At 32.1% G+C, this 21,594-nt stretch overlaps 3 protein-coding genes across 3 annotated transcripts; 2 read left to right on the top strand and 1 right to left on the bottom strand.

Annotated features, from left to right (window-relative positions):
• Window positions 1-1,863: 1,863 nt before the first annotated feature.
• On the top strand, window positions 1,864-4,768 carry LOC100787644 (uncharacterized). The gene is made up of 3 exons (XM_003529611.5): window positions 1,864-2,080; window positions 3,932-4,153; window positions 4,259-4,768. Exons 1-3 carry the CDS (start codon window positions 1,922-1,924, stop codon window positions 4,478-4,480), a joined length of 603 nt encoding a protein of 200 aa, XP_003529659.1. The 5' UTR covers window positions 1,864-1,921; the 3' UTR covers window positions 4,481-4,768.
• A 2,911-nt stretch (window positions 4,769-7,679) lies between these two features.
• LOC100801041 (rho GDP-dissociation inhibitor 1-like) lies at window positions 7,680-10,803 on the top strand. Its single transcript, NM_001369332.1, has 5 exons — window positions 7,680-8,242; window positions 8,474-8,540; window positions 9,086-9,304; window positions 9,633-9,757; window positions 10,469-10,803. The coding sequence occupies exons 1-5, from the start codon at window positions 7,976-7,978 to the stop codon at window positions 10,538-10,540; spliced, it is 750 nt and encodes a 249-aa protein (NP_001356261.1). The 5' UTR covers window positions 7,680-7,975; the 3' UTR covers window positions 10,541-10,803.
• Window positions 10,804-16,751: 5,948 nt separating this feature from the next.
• On the bottom strand, window positions 16,752-21,038 carry LOC100787107 (alkaline ceramidase 3-like). Its single transcript, NM_001255609.2, has 3 exons — window positions 20,817-21,038; window positions 19,681-19,995; window positions 16,752-17,686 (listed from the first exon to the last, which is right to left on the bottom strand). The coding sequence occupies exons 2-3, from the start codon at window positions 19,932-19,934 to the stop codon at window positions 17,176-17,178; spliced, it is 765 nt and encodes a 254-aa protein (NP_001242538.2). The 5' UTR covers window positions 19,935-19,995; window positions 20,817-21,038; the 3' UTR covers window positions 16,752-17,175.
• Window positions 21,039-21,594: the final 556 nt, after the last annotated feature.

Raw genomic sequence — 21,594 nt, 5'->3', positions numbered from 1 at the left:
TTATCAAATGGGGATAAATTTTGAATTATTTTACAAATAAAAATAAGTCATAGGATGGTTCAAGATACTTGATAATGAAATTGTAAAAAACTTGATAATTTTAATTTTTTTTAAATTTTTACTTGAAGTCATAAAATAATTAACGACTTCAAAGTCACTTAATTTTTTTAATTAATTATTTGAAGTCGTAAAAGATTATATGACTTCAAAGTCGTTTAAATTTTTTATTTTAAAATTAATTTTTAAACTTTAAATTAGTTTTAATTTATAGTTTTATTTAATATTTTATATATTTTTGTATATTATTTTATTTATTATATTTTCTATATTTTTTATATTTAATATTTTTATATTTTTTTATTAATGTTAAAGATTATTATTTATTTTGTAAATTAGAAAAATAAAGTAAACATAAGACTTGAATTTAAATAAAAAAAATAAAAAGTACTACCCAGGAGACCGAGGCAAGTGACTTTGAAGTTGTGAGGCTGAGACAAAAATAAAATATTAAATAAAATTATAAATTAAAACTAATATCAAGTCTAAAAATTAATTTAAAAATAATTATTTTTATGACTTTGAAGTGATATAATCTTTTATGACTTCAAATAATTAATTTTAAAAAATAAACGACCTGAAATATTAATTATTTTATGACTTCAACTAAAAAAATTAAAAAAGTCATTCACTTTTTACAATTTGAGTGAAAAGAAAATTAAGTCATCCATCTTTTTATGACTTTATTATCAGAAGTCCTAAATAATCCTATTTAAATATTAATTTTAAAATTTTCCCCATTTAGTAAATTTAAAAAAAATTTTGCCTTTTGATACTTTTGCCGTCTTGTTTATTTTAACATAAACATTTTTTGCAACTTAATAGACACAATTGTTTAAAAGTTTTGACTTAGTACCACAAGAAAAGTTTTGACTTGATCTTAAAGCATATTTTGAAATTTTGTTTTGCAATAAGTATTTTTAAATACCTTTTTTTATGGAAAAGTCTTTTTAAACAGATTAAGAAATATATATTTCTAAATAAGTTAATAGGATTACATTTATATATAGATTAGCGATCTTAATCCCTGTAATAAGCTAAAAATTATATAAACAAAAAATATTAAGATAAAATGCTTTTTGTCTAAAAAATACATAAACAAAGACATTGACGAACTTAGTCTCCTATTAAAATTATATATAATATATGATTTTTAATTTATATACTAATTAAACAAATACTTTTGTCTAATAGTAATTTTATTGTTGGCGTGTAGGAGTGGGAGTTCAAACTCCACCACCAATATTATGGCAATTTCTTCTCCAATTTTGGAATGCTAAATAAGTCGCCACATTATTGCCATGTTAGCATCTTATTACCAGATTAGCGAATGTGTTGAATTATCACGTAGGACATTATGTCAACAAAATTATAAAAAGCTAAGGAATCTAATTTACAGAATTAAAATTTAGAAAATCAATAATATAATTAATCGTAAAAGAAATTTTAAATAGAAGCGATAAAATTGTAAAAGTGAAATATCATGATTTACAAAATAAAAAGGTCTAATCCATACGATAAAAGATAGGAAAATAAATATATTTAAAGCGTACAGTAAATATTTGTACCTTTGATTTAGATGTGTATTAAAAAAAATATATAGAAATTCACGGATGAACCACCAGGTTTTTAATTTGTTTTAAAGTAAGAAGTAAGTTAAAAAAAAAAAGGATAAATCTGTAAGTTAATTTTAAAATCTTATTTTTCATTATATTAAATTGTCACATGTTTAAAATCTGATCCATCAAGTAGAGTAATTAGTTAAAATGATGTTATATTATTTAAGGATCTAAAAAAAAAGCATAAAGGATTGAATTAATTTAGGGTAGAAAGGATAATGGTGAAGTGACATAGAGAGGGAAGGATGGCAGTGGCAGAGATTCTAAACCTTGGAGGCCCGCCAAGCTTAAGTGGGAGGAAACTGCCGCCATGCCGTTCGAATTCCCAAAACTGGACTTGTTTGCAGCACAAGCTCAAGTGCAACGGCAGATTCCTTTGCCTTTTCTCCGACAACAGAAAGGAGGTAATTCTCTTTCTCGCCATTCCAATTTTAATCCTTCTACTGTTTGATTTTCCTTATCCTTGCGTCTATGCCTATGCACCTTTCCATCAACTCCCTTTATCAAATAAGCTGCTTTTGTTGTAGAACTTCCTAGCATAAATCCAAATTCACTCCCTAGTTCTTATGTATGGCTACACTGATCTAACATCACATTTCTTAATGAGCTAAATGGTACATTCTTCTCCGACACATTTCCAAACTTCAATAGGAATACTATTCGGACCAATAACTTTACCATTATCCATCATTGCAAGGACTTCTTTTACTTCTCAAATTCTATGATAATAAGTTCAATTTTGTTCCACCCTCTTGAATTTTTAATTCTTCCATATTACAAGTCAATCCTTGCTCATCATTGGAAAATCTTAGAATTTGGACTTATGACCTCAAAAATCGACTTGTAAAGTGAAGATTGCCCAAACTTTATAAGCTCTATTTTAGTCATATCTCTAGTTGATATGGGCCAAAACATCACTTGAGGCGGGCAATTAAGGCAATACGACTTTCCAACACATCTCCTCATGCCTAGGGATATCATCCTGGAGAGTGGCAAATGCAGGTGGCTCGTGGCCAACAATGGATCTGGAACAGAGTTTGATACCATCCTAGAATTTGGACTTAGTAGGGTCTAACTCAACCCTAAAAATTAGCTTGTAATGTGAGAATTGCCCAAGCTTTATAAGCTCTATTTAAATCATATCTCTAGTTGATGTGAGATTTAACACCACCCTTGAGGCTACGATTAAGGGAAGCCCAAAGAAGTCACAATTAAGGTGACTTTCAAATAGAAAACTTATATAAATAGGTTTCCCATCTCTATTTGATATCTTGAGGGGGAGTGTTGAAAGTCAGGATAGAATATTCTGCATTTACTGTATAGCAGTTTATTGGCAAGAAATCTCTGATTTAGAGGAAACAATATATCCTTTAATTATTTGTATTTAATATAACAAACACACTGTTTCTGCAAATATGCTCTCTCTCTCTATTCACTTGATGACTCCTAATCGTGATAGATGCTTCTTCAAACTGTGCCTCTGTGGATGTTGGATCTTCATCCACTGTCTCAGTCTCTCTTGTCATTTTCAGCCATGGAATCATTGCTCTCTCCGTGAGAGAGCTTTGATACCATATCAAATTTTGGATGGGGATGCAAAGTTGGCAAGGTCAAAGATCACAGATCTCAAAGAATAACAGAGGAGTTCCATAGAAGTAACTCTTTGTATTGAATGAATAAAAAATGCTGATATAAGAAGGACTTACAACTTACAAGTATTTATAAGAATGCAATGGAAGCTAAACTAAACTATAGCAAAATGATGCATGCAGGTAGAACTAATTGACTGATCTCTTAATTGAATGATTTGAGCATATGCAAATTAATTTCTATTACTTGTCACATGACTATTAGATGTCAAGGCGATCCCATAATGCAATGCTGTGTTTCAATTCCTTTTCCTTTAGGTAACATTTAGAAGATGCCTTTGTTTATAGAACTGGTTTGGTTTGTTATTTAGCGTAAATATTCTGCTGCCTTCATCATGTTGTGCAAGTACAGTTTTCATGAAAATTATAAAAATTGAATTATACTCTCTTGTTTGTGAAAGAGAATGATTGATGTTTTCACTATCAGTTTATGCTGATATAATTATAAAATTTTGGCCTCATGATTGGTTTCCATGGAAATAGTTTATCACTAAAATAAGTAAAATCTATTTTGAATCATGAGATGATGGACTTTGTATAGTTCTTGATGCCTCACAAAGCTGGTGTGAAGGGGACTAAAAATCTGAAAGTGAATTTGAATTGTAGGAACAAGCCAGAAAAGCATTAGAAGGTGCACTAAGTGGGAAGAAAAATGAATTTGACAAATGGGACAAGGAAATTAAAAGAAGAGAAGAGCTGGGAGGTGGAGGTGACACTGGTGGAGGTGGTTGGTTTGGGTGGGGTAGATGGTTTGGCTGGTCTAATGATGATAATTTTTGGCAAGAAGCAAAACAAGCTATTCTTACTATACTTGGTCTCGTTGTAGTAGTAAGAACTTTCCTGATTCCTCTTTTGACTTACTAATAGTCATGAATTAATAATAAGTACCATGCAATGAGAATTATATTTTTCCTTCCCTCTCTGTATTTTCAGTATCTCCTAATTGCAAAAGGCGATATGCTCCTTGCTGTCATCTTCAATCCATTGCTATATGCACTTCGGGGAGTGAGAAATGGATTTGGTTTCATTTCATCAAAAGTCTTGAAAAATACTTCTACCAGCAATCAGCCTGATTTTGATGGACTTTCAAAGAAGAAAGCTTATCAGCATACTTCTGCCAAGGAGAATGTTGTAAGAAAATGGGGTAGTGACTAGTGAGTAAATCGTCATGTAAAGGTTTGGCATTACCCCTTTGATGCAGACTGCTATTTATATTACCCCTCTTAATTTGTTCAAAATCACCTTTGCTCCATGCAAATCTTAGTGCAGGGGATTTTTGTTGTAACTCAAAGTTTGTTTATTTCCATCACACCTGAACAATGGTTAATTTTTGTTTCGTCTTTTGTTATCCTGAGATGATAGTTAAGATTACAAAATGCTCCTTTACAAGCCTGTAATTGATAAGGAAAATTTGTTTATGTGAAACTGGGTTTTAACTTTCAACTGTGGTTACTTCTAAACTTTATTATCAACTGCCTCTTGATTGGTTTCACCTTGTTGTTTTGTCATATTTTATAAAAATGTCATGTAAGTACAAGATCAGGTACCGAAACAAATATTCTCATTGGCTTGAGCTTGAATACTAGTTTAGTGTACAAACAACCGAAAAATGCTCCCCAAAAGATGCCTGGTGCATCTTGAGTTCTCTGTAAACCTGCAAGGTCTTTATTATTATTATTGTTGTTGTTGTTCTTGATTATCAGGAATACAATCCTTACATGGTATGGCCTGTCATTGAATTATTTGCTCATTTCATTTTCATCTGAGCTGTGTCTCATAATTTAAACACTTAAGACCACCCTCTGCCTTTGTGGTTTAAGGCTGTTTCTATAACAGGGATATATATACCAAATCTTGCAGGATTGGGTTGGGTATTTGCATTAAATTAAATAGAAATTATGTAAACCCACACTAACCGCACTAATTTAGCCGGCTTAAAATTGAGATTTGAGATTTGAATGTTTTGGGGCATATCAGTGGCACGAGCTTTCAGATTTTTTAGCTGTTGTACTTGTATTGAAGGTCGATAAATTAATTTTGTTTTGTTGTTGCCGTGAACCAATTCTCTCGTATGCTTAAGTTGGCAAGGAAAGAAACAGAACGATTTTATACTTCGTAACACCCCTCTAACATGCTATTTTTTCTCACATGATCGTAGATACTCTAATATCGTGTCATGAACGAATTTTAACAAAGTTTTAAGTTACTACAGGTGCTTTAAAAAAAAAAGTTAGTCATAGGTAAAATTATATGAATAGTTTTATACTTTTATCTTTTAAGACTGTTGATGCTAGAATTAATTGTCTGCATCATAGTATCTATTACTTTCATAATTTTATCTCATGTATATTGTATAATAGTGTATCCGCACGTCATATATTTAGGCATGTAAATATGCTGGCCGATTCTGAAGTCGTGAACGAAACCACCTCTCCAATATCTGACCAGTTAGGCTGCAGAAGACTTTTCACTGTTATGACCAGCCAGATTGGCAAATAGAATGTTTTTTTTTGTTAGATATTTTTATTAAAACATATTGACCCCAAAAATGCTCTAGTAATTAATGTAATAAACTTGAAAGCAATTTGTCTACGGTCGCATTAAATCCTAGAATACCAAAATACTTAATGAACAGTTGAGATCGTATTTGATTTTCTCATAATTTTCAACTGTTGATTTTCTAATCATAATTTTAAAGTGTATCTGCATACTTTAGTGAGGAGCCGACTTTAAATAATTTCAACCTCAAAATTTGGAGCAAACCAATGATTTTAAGATTATAGAAAGAAAAATTCAGAGCCGGATTGTAGCTAACCAACTCTCACACTAGGTAGCTGAACGTCAACAAGCTCCCGAACAGCATGATACTCATTAAGGTGAGAAATTCTACTTATCAGAAAAGTGAGAAGAGAGGCAAGTAATACTTAATTGATGTTGTCACACATCATTGAACTCAAAAACAAAGGAACACTAACAAAGCAACTCATTATATTTGATTAAAATTTGATACATAGTAAAAGATATATTGACGATAGGTAAATACTCTATATACTAATATTATTCTTAGGATCTTGTTTATAGTATCTTTAGGATATTAATTAAGGAACCGAAAGAAAAAAATATTTATTATGAACATTATAGAAGAATGTAAAAAAAATTATAAATAACACAATTTTACGATATTTTATTTTAGTTCCTTAACATTAAGGACATTGTTTAGTATTTTTCTTATTCTTAACAGTACTTTCTAACTAATCAGAATAAGTTTCATTGTATTTGGATGTTCGTCCCAAAAGATTAGATACACCACATGATACATGGAAGCAAGAATATGTAGCTTCTACCTTCCCCCCTTAATATTTAACGTGAAAATCAGCGTGAATGTGTGTAACTAACACATTTCCAGACGCGCTTAGGCACTTGGTTTGTCTTATCGGTTTTAGGAGAAAAAGTGACCACGACCACCTATTAATTTGTGGGAAGATTGTGAAATGAACGTGCTTTCCTCGTTATTTTTTCGACGAACGTGATAGACTTGATTTTTAGATGTTCATGTTCCGGAATCTCAATAACGTAGTTCAATAATTTCTAGGACAGTTAAGTAAATCTGTTCAAAATTAATTATTGATTTTTTTTATTCCTTAAAATAGTTGGCAATACATTGTTTAATTTTTGTTTCAGCAAAATGTACGTGAGACCGCAAGGAATCATCTGAAATGATGAGAATAGCTTGCATTTAAAATGTTTTGGTTCCACCCGAATATAATGACTGTTATGTGTGTTATATTTTTAAAAAAATTGTACATATTTCAAAAAATTATTATGGACCTAAAATCTAGGGGTTCAGTTTTTGGTTGGAAGAAACTTCATCATGAAGATGAAAAAACTAGCGTGGCAACATGCACTAACTGATATATTTGGTGGGGGAAATAAAAAGAGTTTTTTTTTGTTTTTTTTTTTAACATTCTAAGACCCATCAATATTTAAAAGTCACGCTAAATATTTATATTTTATTCACAAAATTTAAAGTTGAAACTCTTTAAATGAAACCAAACTTTTCAATTAGTTCTTACACCACGGTAGGCGTGGGATGTATATATATAATATTGAATTTTTTGTTTAGGTAACCAGCTTATGGTTTATTGTCAGATTTTAACGTTTTTCTTGATAGTAATGGTATTACCCATAAAAAGGACTGAAGGAGTCAAACTGCATGTTTAGTTCCACCCAACTCAAACCTCAATCTTTTTAATTGTTTTAATTAGGTCAAGACTATCAATTTTTTTTATCGTTTGTTTTATATATATATCTTGGGTTTAAATGTTAGTATATTTTAAAATTTATTTGCAGTTAGTGCTACAAGAGTGAGCTTCACGATGACGAGGAGTCTCTCCCATATTTGTCGTTGAATATTTGTGAATTGCGGATCACCACACGACCATTTCCTTCTCGCTTTGTTGCCTTCTTGGCATCTTTTCTTGCTACAATCATTTTTTCAATCAACCTTCTCTTCCTCAACGCACTTCAATTCTTCCTTTTTCGCGTACGTTGGAGTCTTGGAGCGAACCTTCAATTCAATTCTTCCTAGCGGGTTTTCTAACTAGGTGGTGGTTCTTGTTAAAAGCTGCCATCTGGGTTCTGCTACCGTTGATGTCTTTGGACATTGGGGTGGTCTCCAATTGCAAAAGCATGGGTTTTGATGACGACAAAGGCAAAGACGTTCCTGAAACGCAGCACGCGGCCGGGAAAACGGTTCATGCTCATGATGATGAAAGTGGCGATGAACGAGGCACGAGTCTCAGTAGACACATGAGTGAAGGCTCCATTGCTGTCACCGAGGATGAAGATGAGGACGTGGAGAGGAGGATTGACTTGGGTCCCCAGTGCACCTTGAAAGAACAGCTTGAAAAGGATAAGGTTTAATTTACTCTTTTATTCCCATTTATTCTGAAAGATCTATATATGTTATGGTTTATTCTTCAGATGCAATTCTATACATTTTTTCTTTAGAGTTTTATCTCGATAATTTGATTAATAAAGATTGGCATTAAAAGTCAACATACGTTAACTCTATTTCCGATTAAGTTTTTTCCTTATTCTTCTGTGTATCATTTATGCCTATGTTGTGTTTTCTGCTTGGGATATTAGGATGATGAGAGCTTGAGGAGGTGGAAGGAACAACTTCTTGGCAGTGTTGACATGACTTCTGTTGGTGGTAATTACTTGTTCAATTGCTGCCCTTTAAAGTTAAATTGGTGATTCGGTTTCTTTTGATTTCTGTTAGTCCAGATTATCTTGATCTCAAACACGTGTCTGGTTGTAAGCTTTTCAACAGTCAAATATGATCTAAAACAGAATGTTGCTCAATTTGAATTAATTATACTGTGAAATGTGAATTGATAATAGATTAAAGAAAACATCTGTAACATCTTTAGAGACACATGAATAATTAGTTTCAATTGTTATTATTACAATAAAAAATATTTTAAACGGTTCTTTATATTTTTCTGCCCCTAATATTGCTGCGGGCTTTTCCTTTTGATTATACTGTTTTGATGAATTACTGCATGTTAAGTGATGATTTTTTTTAATTAGGTTTTTTTCTTTTGTAAGTTGTAAGTTGTTTTATTTTGAGAATAGCAACGAGCAATTATATATCCCTTTGTGGTTGCATGCTTTGTTGCTTCCCCTAATGACAATAATTTTATATATTTATCAGTTCTTGACTTAACTTTTGACTTTTTTTTGTGAATAATTAAGAATCTCTGGAGCCAGAAGTGAAGATACTGAGCCTTGCAATCAAGGCGGCTGGTAGAGAAGACATTGTTCTTCCAATACCAGAATCAGGAAATCCCAGTGGCTTATGGTTTACTTTGAAAGAAGGTAGCCGTTACAGTCTGATGTTCACTTTCCAGGTCAGCCATAATATTGTTTCAGGTCTCAAATACACCAATACTGTATGGAAAACTGGTCTCAAGGGTAAGTAGTCTCTTTCAAATCATGCCAAACAAATTATTCAATTTGAATCAACCCTCAATTTCATTCCTTAAATATTACTCTCTCGAAAATACTAGTTTTCAAGTAAAAAAAATTATATAAGTAATCTCTTAAACATTAGAAATTATGGCTCAAATCGGTTCCTGAACATTATTAGTAAAATATACCACCTTAAGAATCCAATTGATAAAAATTCAATACTTATATAAGATTATTTATATAGTTTTATTACTTTAGAAACTGAGAGTAGTACTTGAAGAACTAAATTAAGCAGACTTGTACGTATATCTCATTATGGGGCCTTGTTCAGTTGACAGCACTAAAGAGATGATTGGAACATTCAGCCCTCAGGCAGAGCCTTACACGCATGAGATGCCCGAAGAGACAACACCATCTGGGTTATTTGCTAGAGGGCAATATTCGGCTAGATCCAAGGTACGTAGTTAATATTTAATGCATGCTTCCTTAACACTAAACAACTGGTTAATATTCCTACATATTGTTTGATAAAGAGGGTTTTAAAAATGCTTTTTCGTGACTTTATTATCGGGTAAAAAAAGTGGATATAAGCCTGCAATCGTCACGAAATCCAGCACTAGTGCATTAAATAAGAAAAAACTTAGCCGATCCTAAATTCTTGTCTATGTCCAACTGTCCGTATTGATGTTGTGACTTGTTTTGGAATGAAGTGAGCACAACTTAATGTCTCTTTTGCTTCAATCATCCCACCAATAAATGTTCTAATAAATTTGTTGCCAGACTTCATGTGATTTAATTTAAGAACTTCCTGTTAAAAATTCAAATTCATTCTGTCAAAAAAAAAAAAATCAAATTCACGGGAGTGCATTTCAAATTAATTAGTCCTCTAAATTACAATATGAATGAGACATTTTAGCTTCTGTGATTTAATTTAAAAACTTCCTGTTAATTCTTAAATTTACAAAACATCACTGACTTTAGTTTTTAATTAGTACGAAAACAACAATTAAAAAATAAAGTAGAAAAAGATTAGAATGGATGGTTTTTTGTGCGAAGTTATAAGGAACTAAAGATTAAAAAGACTTTTTATATCATCTTTAGTTACAGTTTTTCTTATTTGGATTAATGCATTACTTGACCTCGTATTTTTGTGTCACGTTTTTTCAGTTTGTTGACGATGACAACAAGTTGTATTTGGAGATAAACTACACTTTTGATATTCGGAAGGACTGGCTTTAGGAGTCAACTCACCTCTCCATGAGTGATGTTTAATCCGTAGTCATTGCTATTTGAGCTGAAATCGCCTTCAATGTTTACTTGTTTCTTTCTTCATTGTTTATTTATCTCTAATCGTGTCTGAAACCAGTAATCTTAGCAATAACAAAAGGATTTAGTTTGGAGGAAGAAATTGATATTCATTTATTGGCGGATAATTTTGTCAACAACATAATCTCGCTTGCCTCTTTCTTTGGGTGCATTATTATGCTCTGTTTATTTTTCAGTCTCGCTCTTTGTAATTACTAAGCTAATAAGGAGCATTTTTCTGAATTTGTTTGTGCTGTCTTACTATGCTCTTTGAGTTTTTTTATTTATTTATATTTTATTTTTAGAAACATTAGGAAGACTGTGATTACTTGAACTTAAGCAAGCTTGAGGTGTTGCTCTCATTTGGGCTTGCTAATTAAGTGCCTCTCAGAGAGATTGGAACTTGAAAAGATTACCTTGGAGCTTTGTATTATATAAGTCATAATCATACCTTAAAGATCAATCGCAGTGACTGAAAATGAACATGAAAGCAATGAAATCATTGACTTGCGTTGTTGAGTCTGCATATATATGAAAAAAGAATCAAAAATGAAATTTTCCAAAAATAGATAAATAAATAAGTTTGCGTTCCCTTCCTCGATCTGTCCATTCAAAATAGTGAAAGGAAAGTAAAAGCTGGAACTCACTGAAGAGTAGAATAAACGGCAGAAAAATAAATCATCGATAAGTAAAAGTTAATAGCGGACTAAACAGGCTATGAACACATTTTAGACTTTGCATCAAACATATTATGAACATGACTTCATTAAATAGTAGGACACGTGTGGATATACAAAGAAAATGTATAAGGTTCAGATGAATTTTGGGAACACTTAAAATATCAGTTAGATGAAGAGGAGTGGATTTAGTATTAATGGTAGATGTACCAGTGTGACTGAGACAAACCTGTGCCATCACCTAAATGCTACTTTACACATGGAGTGGAAGAAATAAAAATGGAATATGAGTGATATGATTTCACAAGAAGAAATAGACAAGGAGAAGGAGTTAATGAGGTGTTTGTTTGCAGGGTTTGAATGTTCAAAAGAATTACTCTATTAGTAAAAAGAAAAGGGGTCAAACTAGACGTAATCACTAATTAGCATTAATATTTGATGGATGGAAAATTGTTTAGCTTTGACAAACCATAGAATATTAAGACATGTTACAGTTAAAAATGTCAATCCAAAAAGACTGGTTGTAAAAAAGACACGACATAAACATATTTATCATTCTAAAAACTTATCTTATAGCAATATCCCAATTTAATAATATTTTATTTAAATATTTAAAATTATAATTTAACTCTTTTAATAAGGACATTTTTAACCAAGAAAATTCATTTTACCATAAAGTTTGTGTAGTTAATGATTGTTTTTAAAATATGTATTTCAATTAAAATAAATAATGAGATGGAGGGAAAAAAAAGAATTTAATTAGAATGTATTACTTTATAAATATTTTTATACTATTATTTAATCATAATTTATATGAAATTTTTTTATAATAATTATTTAAAAGCTAGTTCGGTTTGTGATATTAAATTTTTTATATTAATAGTATATAAAAAAATAAATTCATTGTAAATTTAAGTCTCAAATTTTTTACTTAAAATTAATAATACTCCATTTATTTTTCGCACTTTTAGCTTCGCTGTGAAATGATATAAAGGTGTAGCACGTTGGAAAAGAACCATACTCCATTTATTTTTCACACTTTTATCCTACGTACATTGTTTACCATTAATTACACGTGCAAACTTTATTCTTTAATTATCATTTTTTCGTGTTCCATATATATGCATTTTCCATGACAAACTTTGAGCAATTTTTGCAAGTTACAGATTCTTTTAATGTCTTGAGGTTGTTACTTAAAATGTTGGTATGAAATAACTGACGAATTCGAATCCTCTTTCGCTTCTCATGAAACTTTTCCAGATCCGAAATCCCAACCCTCTATCGTATTTTCTTTCTTCCTTAGCTACCGTGCAGTATCAAATTTAACGGTTCATATCTTTATCAGATATTGGTTAGGCGAAATCCAACAAGATGAGTTGATAACAGAAAGGTCACGTTGGAATGAACCATGCTCTGGTTATATATCTCACATTCTTTTCTCATGTTGCACATCATTAACTACATGATCATGCTCTATTCACGCACAAACATTGAGCAACATTGCACGTTAATTTGACTTAAGCTTAATGTTTTGGTTAAAAAAACACGATTCCAAGCCATATCAAGTTAATATTACACTTAAATTGATTATGTTGATCGTTTTGGATTGCATTGGTGTCATGATATCCTTCAGGGTGTGATGAATTTGAAACACAAAAACGCACATAAGTTGCAAACCACACAACAGTACATCCAACTTGTGAAGGTTATATACACATATATACATGTATGCTGGCCAACTCCAAACTCATTCTCTTTGCCTTTAGCAAGGGTCCTCTATCCGACCCATCATTTTCACTCAAACAGTTCCTAGTTGTTGCCTCGCTCCTTCCACATCAAGATCCACTCTCAATTCCATATTGAAATCACTAATATTTGCAGGGGTGCTAAGAATCTACTGTTTCAGTGACTACATGCCTCCTATGATACTATACTGCCTTCATTGCTTGTACTTGTATCTGAGCCTTGAGATCATTCTAGCCATGGTTTCGGTCTTGGTTCAAACCATACTAGGGATTCATCCTATATGCCTTACTTCGATCAGCCATAATCACGCGCTTCTTCCTCCTTCACGGCTTCTGCGTGCTCACACCTTGAGGTCACCTAAGGATTAAGATAAATGGCTTTTAAAGACTGTTTTGCCATGCTCTGCCAAGGTTGAATATCACATCTGTGCTTTGCAATGTGCAGGATAAAAAAGCTTTTGCAGAGATCCTTAAGAGAATCTCCAAGATACACAAGACAAGTGGTGGAGCCAGTTATGTTATATTGAGAGATAGGTGACGATGCTGCAATACAAAGAGAAGCTAATGGTTAGCACCATATCTAAGAAGGGGTGGCATGTGTTTTATGGCACTCTCCCGGGTTCTAACTTTTGTTAGTTGTTAAATACGAGCAGCATCATATGACAATAGATAAATATATGCAACAACATTTTTATAACTTGCTACTTTCTTTCCATTTCTTTTGATATTAAAGATTATTGTAAATGAATTAAGAAATATTTAATAGAACAAAAAATTATTATATTTAAATTAAAATATCTTTATTTAATATCTTAAGTTTTTATACTTACACCACTAGGACATCAATTAGACTTCAAAATTTTAAAACATTGATCGGTTGGAGAATCTCTCTCCTTCTATTATGTTCCGAAGAGTAATAGGATCAATTCTATATGTTTTAAAAGAAATAGAAAATTAAAACATCAAAAGAAATAGAAAAGAGGTAATACATGTCAGTATTGTACTCATAAATAACCTTTACTCTTGAAATATTAAAATAAATAAATTGACATATATAGACTGAATAACTAATAATTGTAATATCACTAACAAAAATCTTACTCTTGAAACAATGGTTACATGTTGGCTATTTCGCAGTCGTCCGTATTGTAGATAAATTCATCACTGGGTGGGGGCAGAATCCAGTCTCTAAACTAAGATCTAGCCATATAAGATTGCAAATCCTCATCGAATTATTCTCCTACAGATGCTATTTAGTGGAAAAACTAATAATTTATAATATTGTATAGAAAAAAATTATTATTCTTTTAAAAATACATAATGTCATGTGACAAAAAAGATTTAAAATACCTATCTTTTGACAAATTATAATTGTTTTTTTACATTTTTTTAAAAAAAATATGATTTTTTTTCACCGTCAATACTCTCAAAAACTAAATAAAGTTATAAAATTAATATTCAATATTTTTTTATCTCTTATTACTTTTTAAATTTATTTAAAAAGGAATTGTTTTATGGGAACAACACTAACTTTTTTATGGAGACAAAAATAAAAATTATTAGACATATTCATGTAAAAAAATTGTGGGCACAATTGTCTCCATACTCATCAATGTGAATCTTTTAGTTGTAATACATTATTAATAATTATGTCAATCATTTATCTATTATTTTTTATTATCCTTTTTTAGGTGTCTATATCCTTTGAATGCTTATTTCAATTTTTTTAAATGATATAGATTATGATAATTTGTACAAATATTTTTATCTTTTTTTCAAATAAGATAAATCATTATATATAGCAAGTCATGTTATCACATTTGTGGTGTCATAAGGATTGATTTTAGCTCCATAATTAATTTATTTTAAGTAATTTTGGTGTTAGATAAAAATAAATTATACGAACTTTTACCACTAATATGTTTTTAAAATAAAACATGTAAATACACATCACATTATTTCAAAATTACTTTTAACTAAATTTAATTCAAAATAATTTTGTAAACTCAAACACAGTATATTCTTATAGTCAATACATTACAAGTCACAGTTCACAGAACTTCAATCAACGGATAGCACTCTGAGGAAGAAGAAGAAAAAAGTAGTAGTAGAAGAAGAAGCAGCAATTGGGCCATTAGTTTATCCCCTTGTGAGAATGTAGACAATGCATCTGTGGTGGTTAACTTGTAAAACGTGCAGTTGTGGAAGACACAAACGTTAACTGATTGAACAGTCACTATCCTTGGAATTATGGCACCAATGTGCTTCAAATTTTGGAAGAGACAGAGACATGAGGAAGAACATCCACTGCGAGTTTGATCAATGTTTCGTCTGCAGAAGGGTCAAATGAATATTCTCTGCAGATTGATGAGTAGAATGAGCCTTCACTTTCACTGCTATTATAATAATAAGGCTCTGGCGAACAAGGCTCATCAGGTGAGTAAAATATGACATTATGAGAGAGTTTAAAGCTCACTTTCTTCTGTGATTTCCCAATCGATGTGGAACTTAACAATTCTTCAGCTTCTTCATTACGGTTCATGTTCATGGGTCTGTCCAAGCATAAACTGTCTTTGGCTTCAGCTATCAATGATCCGGGGACTTGAACTTTACTCACACAAGGGTGCACCTTTTTCTGAGACTTAGATGAACATGAAGATGAGAATTCGCCTGGTCTTATAACGTAGTCTGGCTTCAAACCAGGAGAAGGTAATATCCAATCTTCTAGAGTCTGATTTGGAACCTTCTTTTCTGTCTCCATCTCCTTCTTTCTTTTCAATATCTTGCAAAACCTTCCTTGCATCTTCTCTCTCTTCAAGTTGTTGTCATCTGGTATTTGGTAACACAGCAGAACGCAGAGCCTATTACCCATTGAGATTAGTGAACTGATTCAGCATATCTTTGAGAGTTTATAAAGGGATAATGAGACGGAGAGGCCTAAAGCAAGAAATGGATCTTCACGATCATAATTGCTTCCTGGTTATTATCGGCGTTGTATTTTTCTAAGTACTTCATAGGTTGGGTTATTGGCCAATTACTTCATTCTTGGAATCTGACTTCTTTTTTTTATGGATTTGAATTTTATTTTGGGGCTTAGTATAGCCATATGAGGACAGCAGAAACGTTAGTTCCTATTATTTATATCCAGGATTACAAGAAGACAATTTCTAGGTTCATCCCCCCATCTAAGAAGATAGATGAATTCTAATTTTGACAAAATTTGGTGGTAAAAATGATGGTGCTAAACACAAAAAAGGACAGAATTACCAATAAGAAATGGGTGATTCATTTATGTTGTTGTTCTGTGGCATTGCTGGATAACCTAGATTTTAATCCCTTTCTTATGGGCAGATTAATTCAATTATTATGACATATTGCTGTTAAAAAAATTATTATAATGACATTGTTCATTGCAACGTGCAAACATTATGCGTTCACATTGTTCTGTAACAAATCACTAAACTTCTTTGCTCGAGTGAAAGAAACTTCTTTTCATAACTAAAGTTTACATGGTTCATCAAAATTAAAAGAGACAAATTAGTTTACTTGCTTTTTGAAATATGTATTAATGAATATTAAATAATTATGTTAACAGATTCTTATATCTGATAGAGATAAATTACGAATTATTATTATCTATACTTTGTACCACCATATATATCATAAAATTATATAACAATCGATTAGAAATTACAGCTAATTTTCTAAGAGATAGATGCCCAGTGAGAAGCAACAGCAAACTGTGCATGACATTTAAAAGCGCTTCAAAACAAGTTAGTAATATACTCAAATGAACGTGAAGAGGTTACACAAGACATTACAAGTAGAATGTGGGGACTGATTCAACTAGGAGCCTAACAACAAGCAGGACGGCAAAATTATGTTTTTGGGTTGTCATAACAATTTTAGAGCTAAGGTCTAGGCTCAAGAAAGTAACCAACGGGATAATTATGGTACATGTCCTACTTCTACATCGAAATACATAAATAATCAATCATCATTTTCAAGCCAATAATCTAAACAACAAAACTGAAAAAGAAAAAGAGAAAAAAAAAAAAACCTAAGAGGGACACATGGTTTTCTAACAACTTATCTTGCCAAAATGTATCATCAAAGAGAAGCTTCCTTCTTTCCCCAAGAATTTCAGTCACTGGCTTTTTGGTTTCTCAATCTTGACGTAAGGTACACCCATTAAATGAACAACTTTTGGAGACCACCCACGCTGTTGAGCCCGGCAAAACATCAAGAATGTGTTGGCAAAGTAGGAATTGAAACCCATGAACACATGCCACAAGGCATGACCCTGAGGGTTAATAGGCCAACGGGAAATCTCCTTGCAGAAAACACGATCACAGAACCCAAACAAACTGCCTAATACAAAAGTACCTAAAAATAGCTTTGCAAGCCGCTTGGCAGAAACATCTTGTGTGTAAATGTAATACTTGTACATTCTCGGAACGCAGAGAAGAATGAGAATGATATAATGCACTTTGAAGCCAATACCAAAATGAAACACTGAATGGGCAACTGCAAAAAGAGCACCATACACGAAGAGGAAGATGGGCATTGTACTGCGGTAATGCCAATCTGGAGAGTAGAGGATGTACATGTACAGCAGCACCTCCCATACCATAGGAGTTTCATCGCTTTGCTGTTGCCTGAATTAAAGTGCAACGTCTGAACAATAAATAGTCATCCAAAACAGAAAGACATGGAATTATTGACAAACAAAATAAGCAATTAAACAACCCATTTTTACAAGAGACACAAACTCAAACCTAGTAGCACTTATTTAACAGAAGAAAAATGTTACCAAAGATTAACTCCTAGGGAAAACTGATGCATTTATCAGCAAAACCGTCATTTTTTAATTACTAGGCAACTGGTCCCTGGAATTATTAATTATCTAGTCCTTGAATTATTTAAGTATTAAGTTAGCCCTTAATTTCATAAGATTTGTGTTGCATTAGCCTTTCTTGTATCTCACTTTAGTTCTTAAGAATGAATTAATTGACATTAGTTTTGTGAATTTAGGAACTAACTCAAATACATTAATAAATTAAAAACTAAAGTGCAACTGAAAGATAATTTCAGGACTAAGTCGGGGGGTTGACAACCCAACTTAAATCCCGTTATAAACCCTACCCTTGTTGTATCTAAACCAAATTAAGAAACTAATTATCCAATCTGAATGTCCCAGAATTCAACACCTTATGTATAAGGAAACCTGACAATCTCACTGACGGTAACTAGCTTAGTAGTACTAAAATAAAATGGTTCAACATTCAACATAGCCATCAGCTATTTTATAGCACAGCTTCATATTTATTATTCAAGAACCCCATTGGAAAGTATAGACTTTCTCCAAGCAACAGAAAGGGTATAAAATCTCATCCACATATGCAATCACACAAATATGTGAGAAAAAAAACTATCTCATGCTAGAAAACAATTGTTTCTGAGGAAATAATTTTTTCTCCCTCAAAAGCTCAAGTTAGTTGTGTGTGTGTATTTGACTCCAAAGTTAACCTAATCCAAACATGCAGTCAGTGCATGAGCGGAGTATTTTCTTTCGGTTTAAATTTTGTTAATTATGTTTCACCCTCTCCTGTATCTTCGTATCCCACTTTCTATGTTATCTCTTTACATTCGTAAAATAGAAGGCCAAAAAACCTTCAAGGATTGGATTTGCGTGCTAACAATATTTGTTATATCATACATTTCTTTAAAATTAATTAATAAAGAAAAGGGAGATAGAGTGGGCTGTTGAGTGTTCTAGTATTGTCAAATAGCTGCCATGGCGGCAGCACCAACCTTGGTGTGGATGAAATTGAGCAAACCACTGTCAGACATGCATTTATAAGACCAATCTGTTTGTGTTGTCATAGCATAGGTTCTGAATCTGAACCTGTTATGACACTATTCCTAGAATATGTTTCAAAGTTGTTCTTCTTAATATGTGTCTTTAGAATATTTTTGTTAATGTATTGTTTTATTATAGTTACCATGCTTCCACCTTAGGCCAGAATCAGAATGTCATTCACCATAATTATATTGGTGAACTTTTGGCTTTCAGCCATCTACCATTAGTAACAGTGGGGTGTTCAAGTTCCCTTTATGGTAGTATGGAATATAGATAAGATTTAGTTGCAAGAAAAGGGATTAAATAAATAAAAAAGTGATTTTTGTGAGATCGGACTGTGGGAGAAAGCAACACTAGTTGGTCAAAAATATGAAAAACAATTGAACCATATGCAAATGAAAAGATTTTGATGTATGTCCATATCAATGGTGATAAACAAAAAAAACACCAAAACAAAACACATTCACTTCTGGTTCAATATCTCCAAATGCTGTTAAAACCATGGCAGAAAGGCGTGGCGGATTTCTTGCCAACCACCATAGGCAATTTGTGAAAGGAGACCCACTATGGCAGAATTTTGGCCTTTCACCATTGATAACACTGATATTTCCTCATGACAATGTGTGGCTAGAGTGAGGGGATATATCCCTTGCAAACAGTTCTATAAAATGCCAACCACATTTTGTTTTGTATCATGCAAAATAAACTTGAAACAAAATGAAACCTATCATAAAAGCAAACATTAATTTATGTAAACTACTGCAAAAAGAAAATGATGGAGATACTTACACATGTTGCAGCGTAGCATGGTACAACATGCTTCCAATGGCAAGTGTCATATTTGAAACATGAAGAACACTAAATCTTTTCTCAAACCGTTGTCTTAATGCATTTATAAGACCAATCAGAGCCAAAAGTATTGTTGGAATGTTGGATATTGTATTAAAAAATTCAGCAATGTAAGACGAATAAGCATAATTTATTTCACAACACTCTTTGGTGGACGTGACTGGACCCCAGAAGCTAGATATAGATTCTGCCATTCTCCTCTACAGCCTGATGATTGGTTTATCTATATTTCGGAGCTGCAGAATTAAAAAAATCCTGCAAAGCCATGTAACAACATAAGACAAGCAGTTTTCAAATATCACGTATATGAACATGTTAATTCACGATGAAAGATGAAAGCCAGATAGATCAGCATTAGTGTTATCAATTGCGGATTGTGGAAAATGGCAGAAAGCTAATAATCTGCTATATCATATATCAGAAGTTGCATTACGATTGAAATAGAAGTATGAGTGTAAAATTAGTTCCAAGTGAAGATACGGATGCCATTCTATGACAAAATATCAATAGAAAACCTACAAGGATCTACAGTTAGGTCACTGAATTTACTTGATAACAGTAACTGTGTAGATAAAAAAACAAGAGAGAAACCTCAAAACCGCTATCGAAATATGGAAATGCGATTTATATTACAAACACACACACCGGAAGTCTGAATCTGAAGAGATATTCAGTTTTTAATTAAGGCGTGCACCCTTGACTATAGATCACGCATTAAAATGTTTTTAATTCTAATAGACAACGACGGTGGAGAAAAATAAAAACTCTTAAATGCCAATGCCGAATCCGATTCTCTAGAGATGAACACGGAATCAACAGGAAGCAAGATTAGCTCCTCGGGCAATAAGCAGAGCGAATCTCCTATCGTAAGCGTTCAGAGAGGGAAATGGAATATTAATTGGGGAAAAGCGGCGAAAAGATAATTAGAGTGTATCAAGTGACAAAAGTGAAGAGAGTAATTAGGTCTAGGGTTAGGGAAATTGAGCGAGACAGAGAGAAAAACCAGAAATAGAAGCAAGAGTGATTAATTATGTTATGGTGATAGTTTAGAATGAAAATGAAGCGAGAAATGGTACCTGAAGCCACGAACAGAAAAGAGGCAATGACCGCGAAAGAAACACAGTAAGGATTTTGATAATGCGTGTGCCGTCAAATCTCCACCAATCACAAATCCATACAACCCATCGGAAAGGAACGACACCAACCCAAACCTTACCCTATGCGATGCAATGCTCTACGGATTTTGATAGTTTAGTTATTTTCTCTGCCATGCCGTATTTAATAGTTAGTATCATATAATATATCATATATGTATGTATGTATGTTATATTCTAGCTCCTATGGCCCATTCTATCAGGCCTCCAAATTTCAAAACGGGCCCAAAATAGTCCAACTCGTCTAACACGCTCTGCCGACGACGCATGCTCTCACGTTTCAAACCGCGTTGCCTGAACAGATTCTGGATCTTCTCAATAGTGTGAGTAATCGTATATGTTTTTTACTCTTTTTTTTTTAAAATAAAATAATAAGGAGTATATTTATTGTTAATTTAAATTAGAATATTTTATAATTTGAATTAACATTCAATCAGTAATGATTATATTCATTATTTTTTCACCCTATTTATTTCCAGAAATCCAATTGAAGGAATCGATAAATACTAGAATAGTAATGCTCACTTTTTTTCTAAAATGGAGCAAGACAACATACACCCAAAATCAAATTTAATTGCAAGTTTTCGAATAATATTGTGTAATAAAAATAATTTTATAATATTTATTATCTAAACAAAAATCTCATTACTACATACTCATGTATATGTAAACACACGACATAATCTTCTCAAAATGTTTT

Source organism: Glycine max, chromosome 7 (genome assembly GCF_000004515.6).
Source record: "Glycine max cultivar Williams 82 chromosome 7, Glycine_max_v4.0, whole genome shotgun sequence".
Classification (NCBI taxonomy): Eukaryota; Viridiplantae; Streptophyta; class Magnoliopsida; order Fabales; family Fabaceae; genus Glycine; species Glycine max.
The sequence above is the reverse complement of the archived record's forward strand: the minus strand, read 5'-3'. Positions and strand labels throughout refer to the sequence as shown.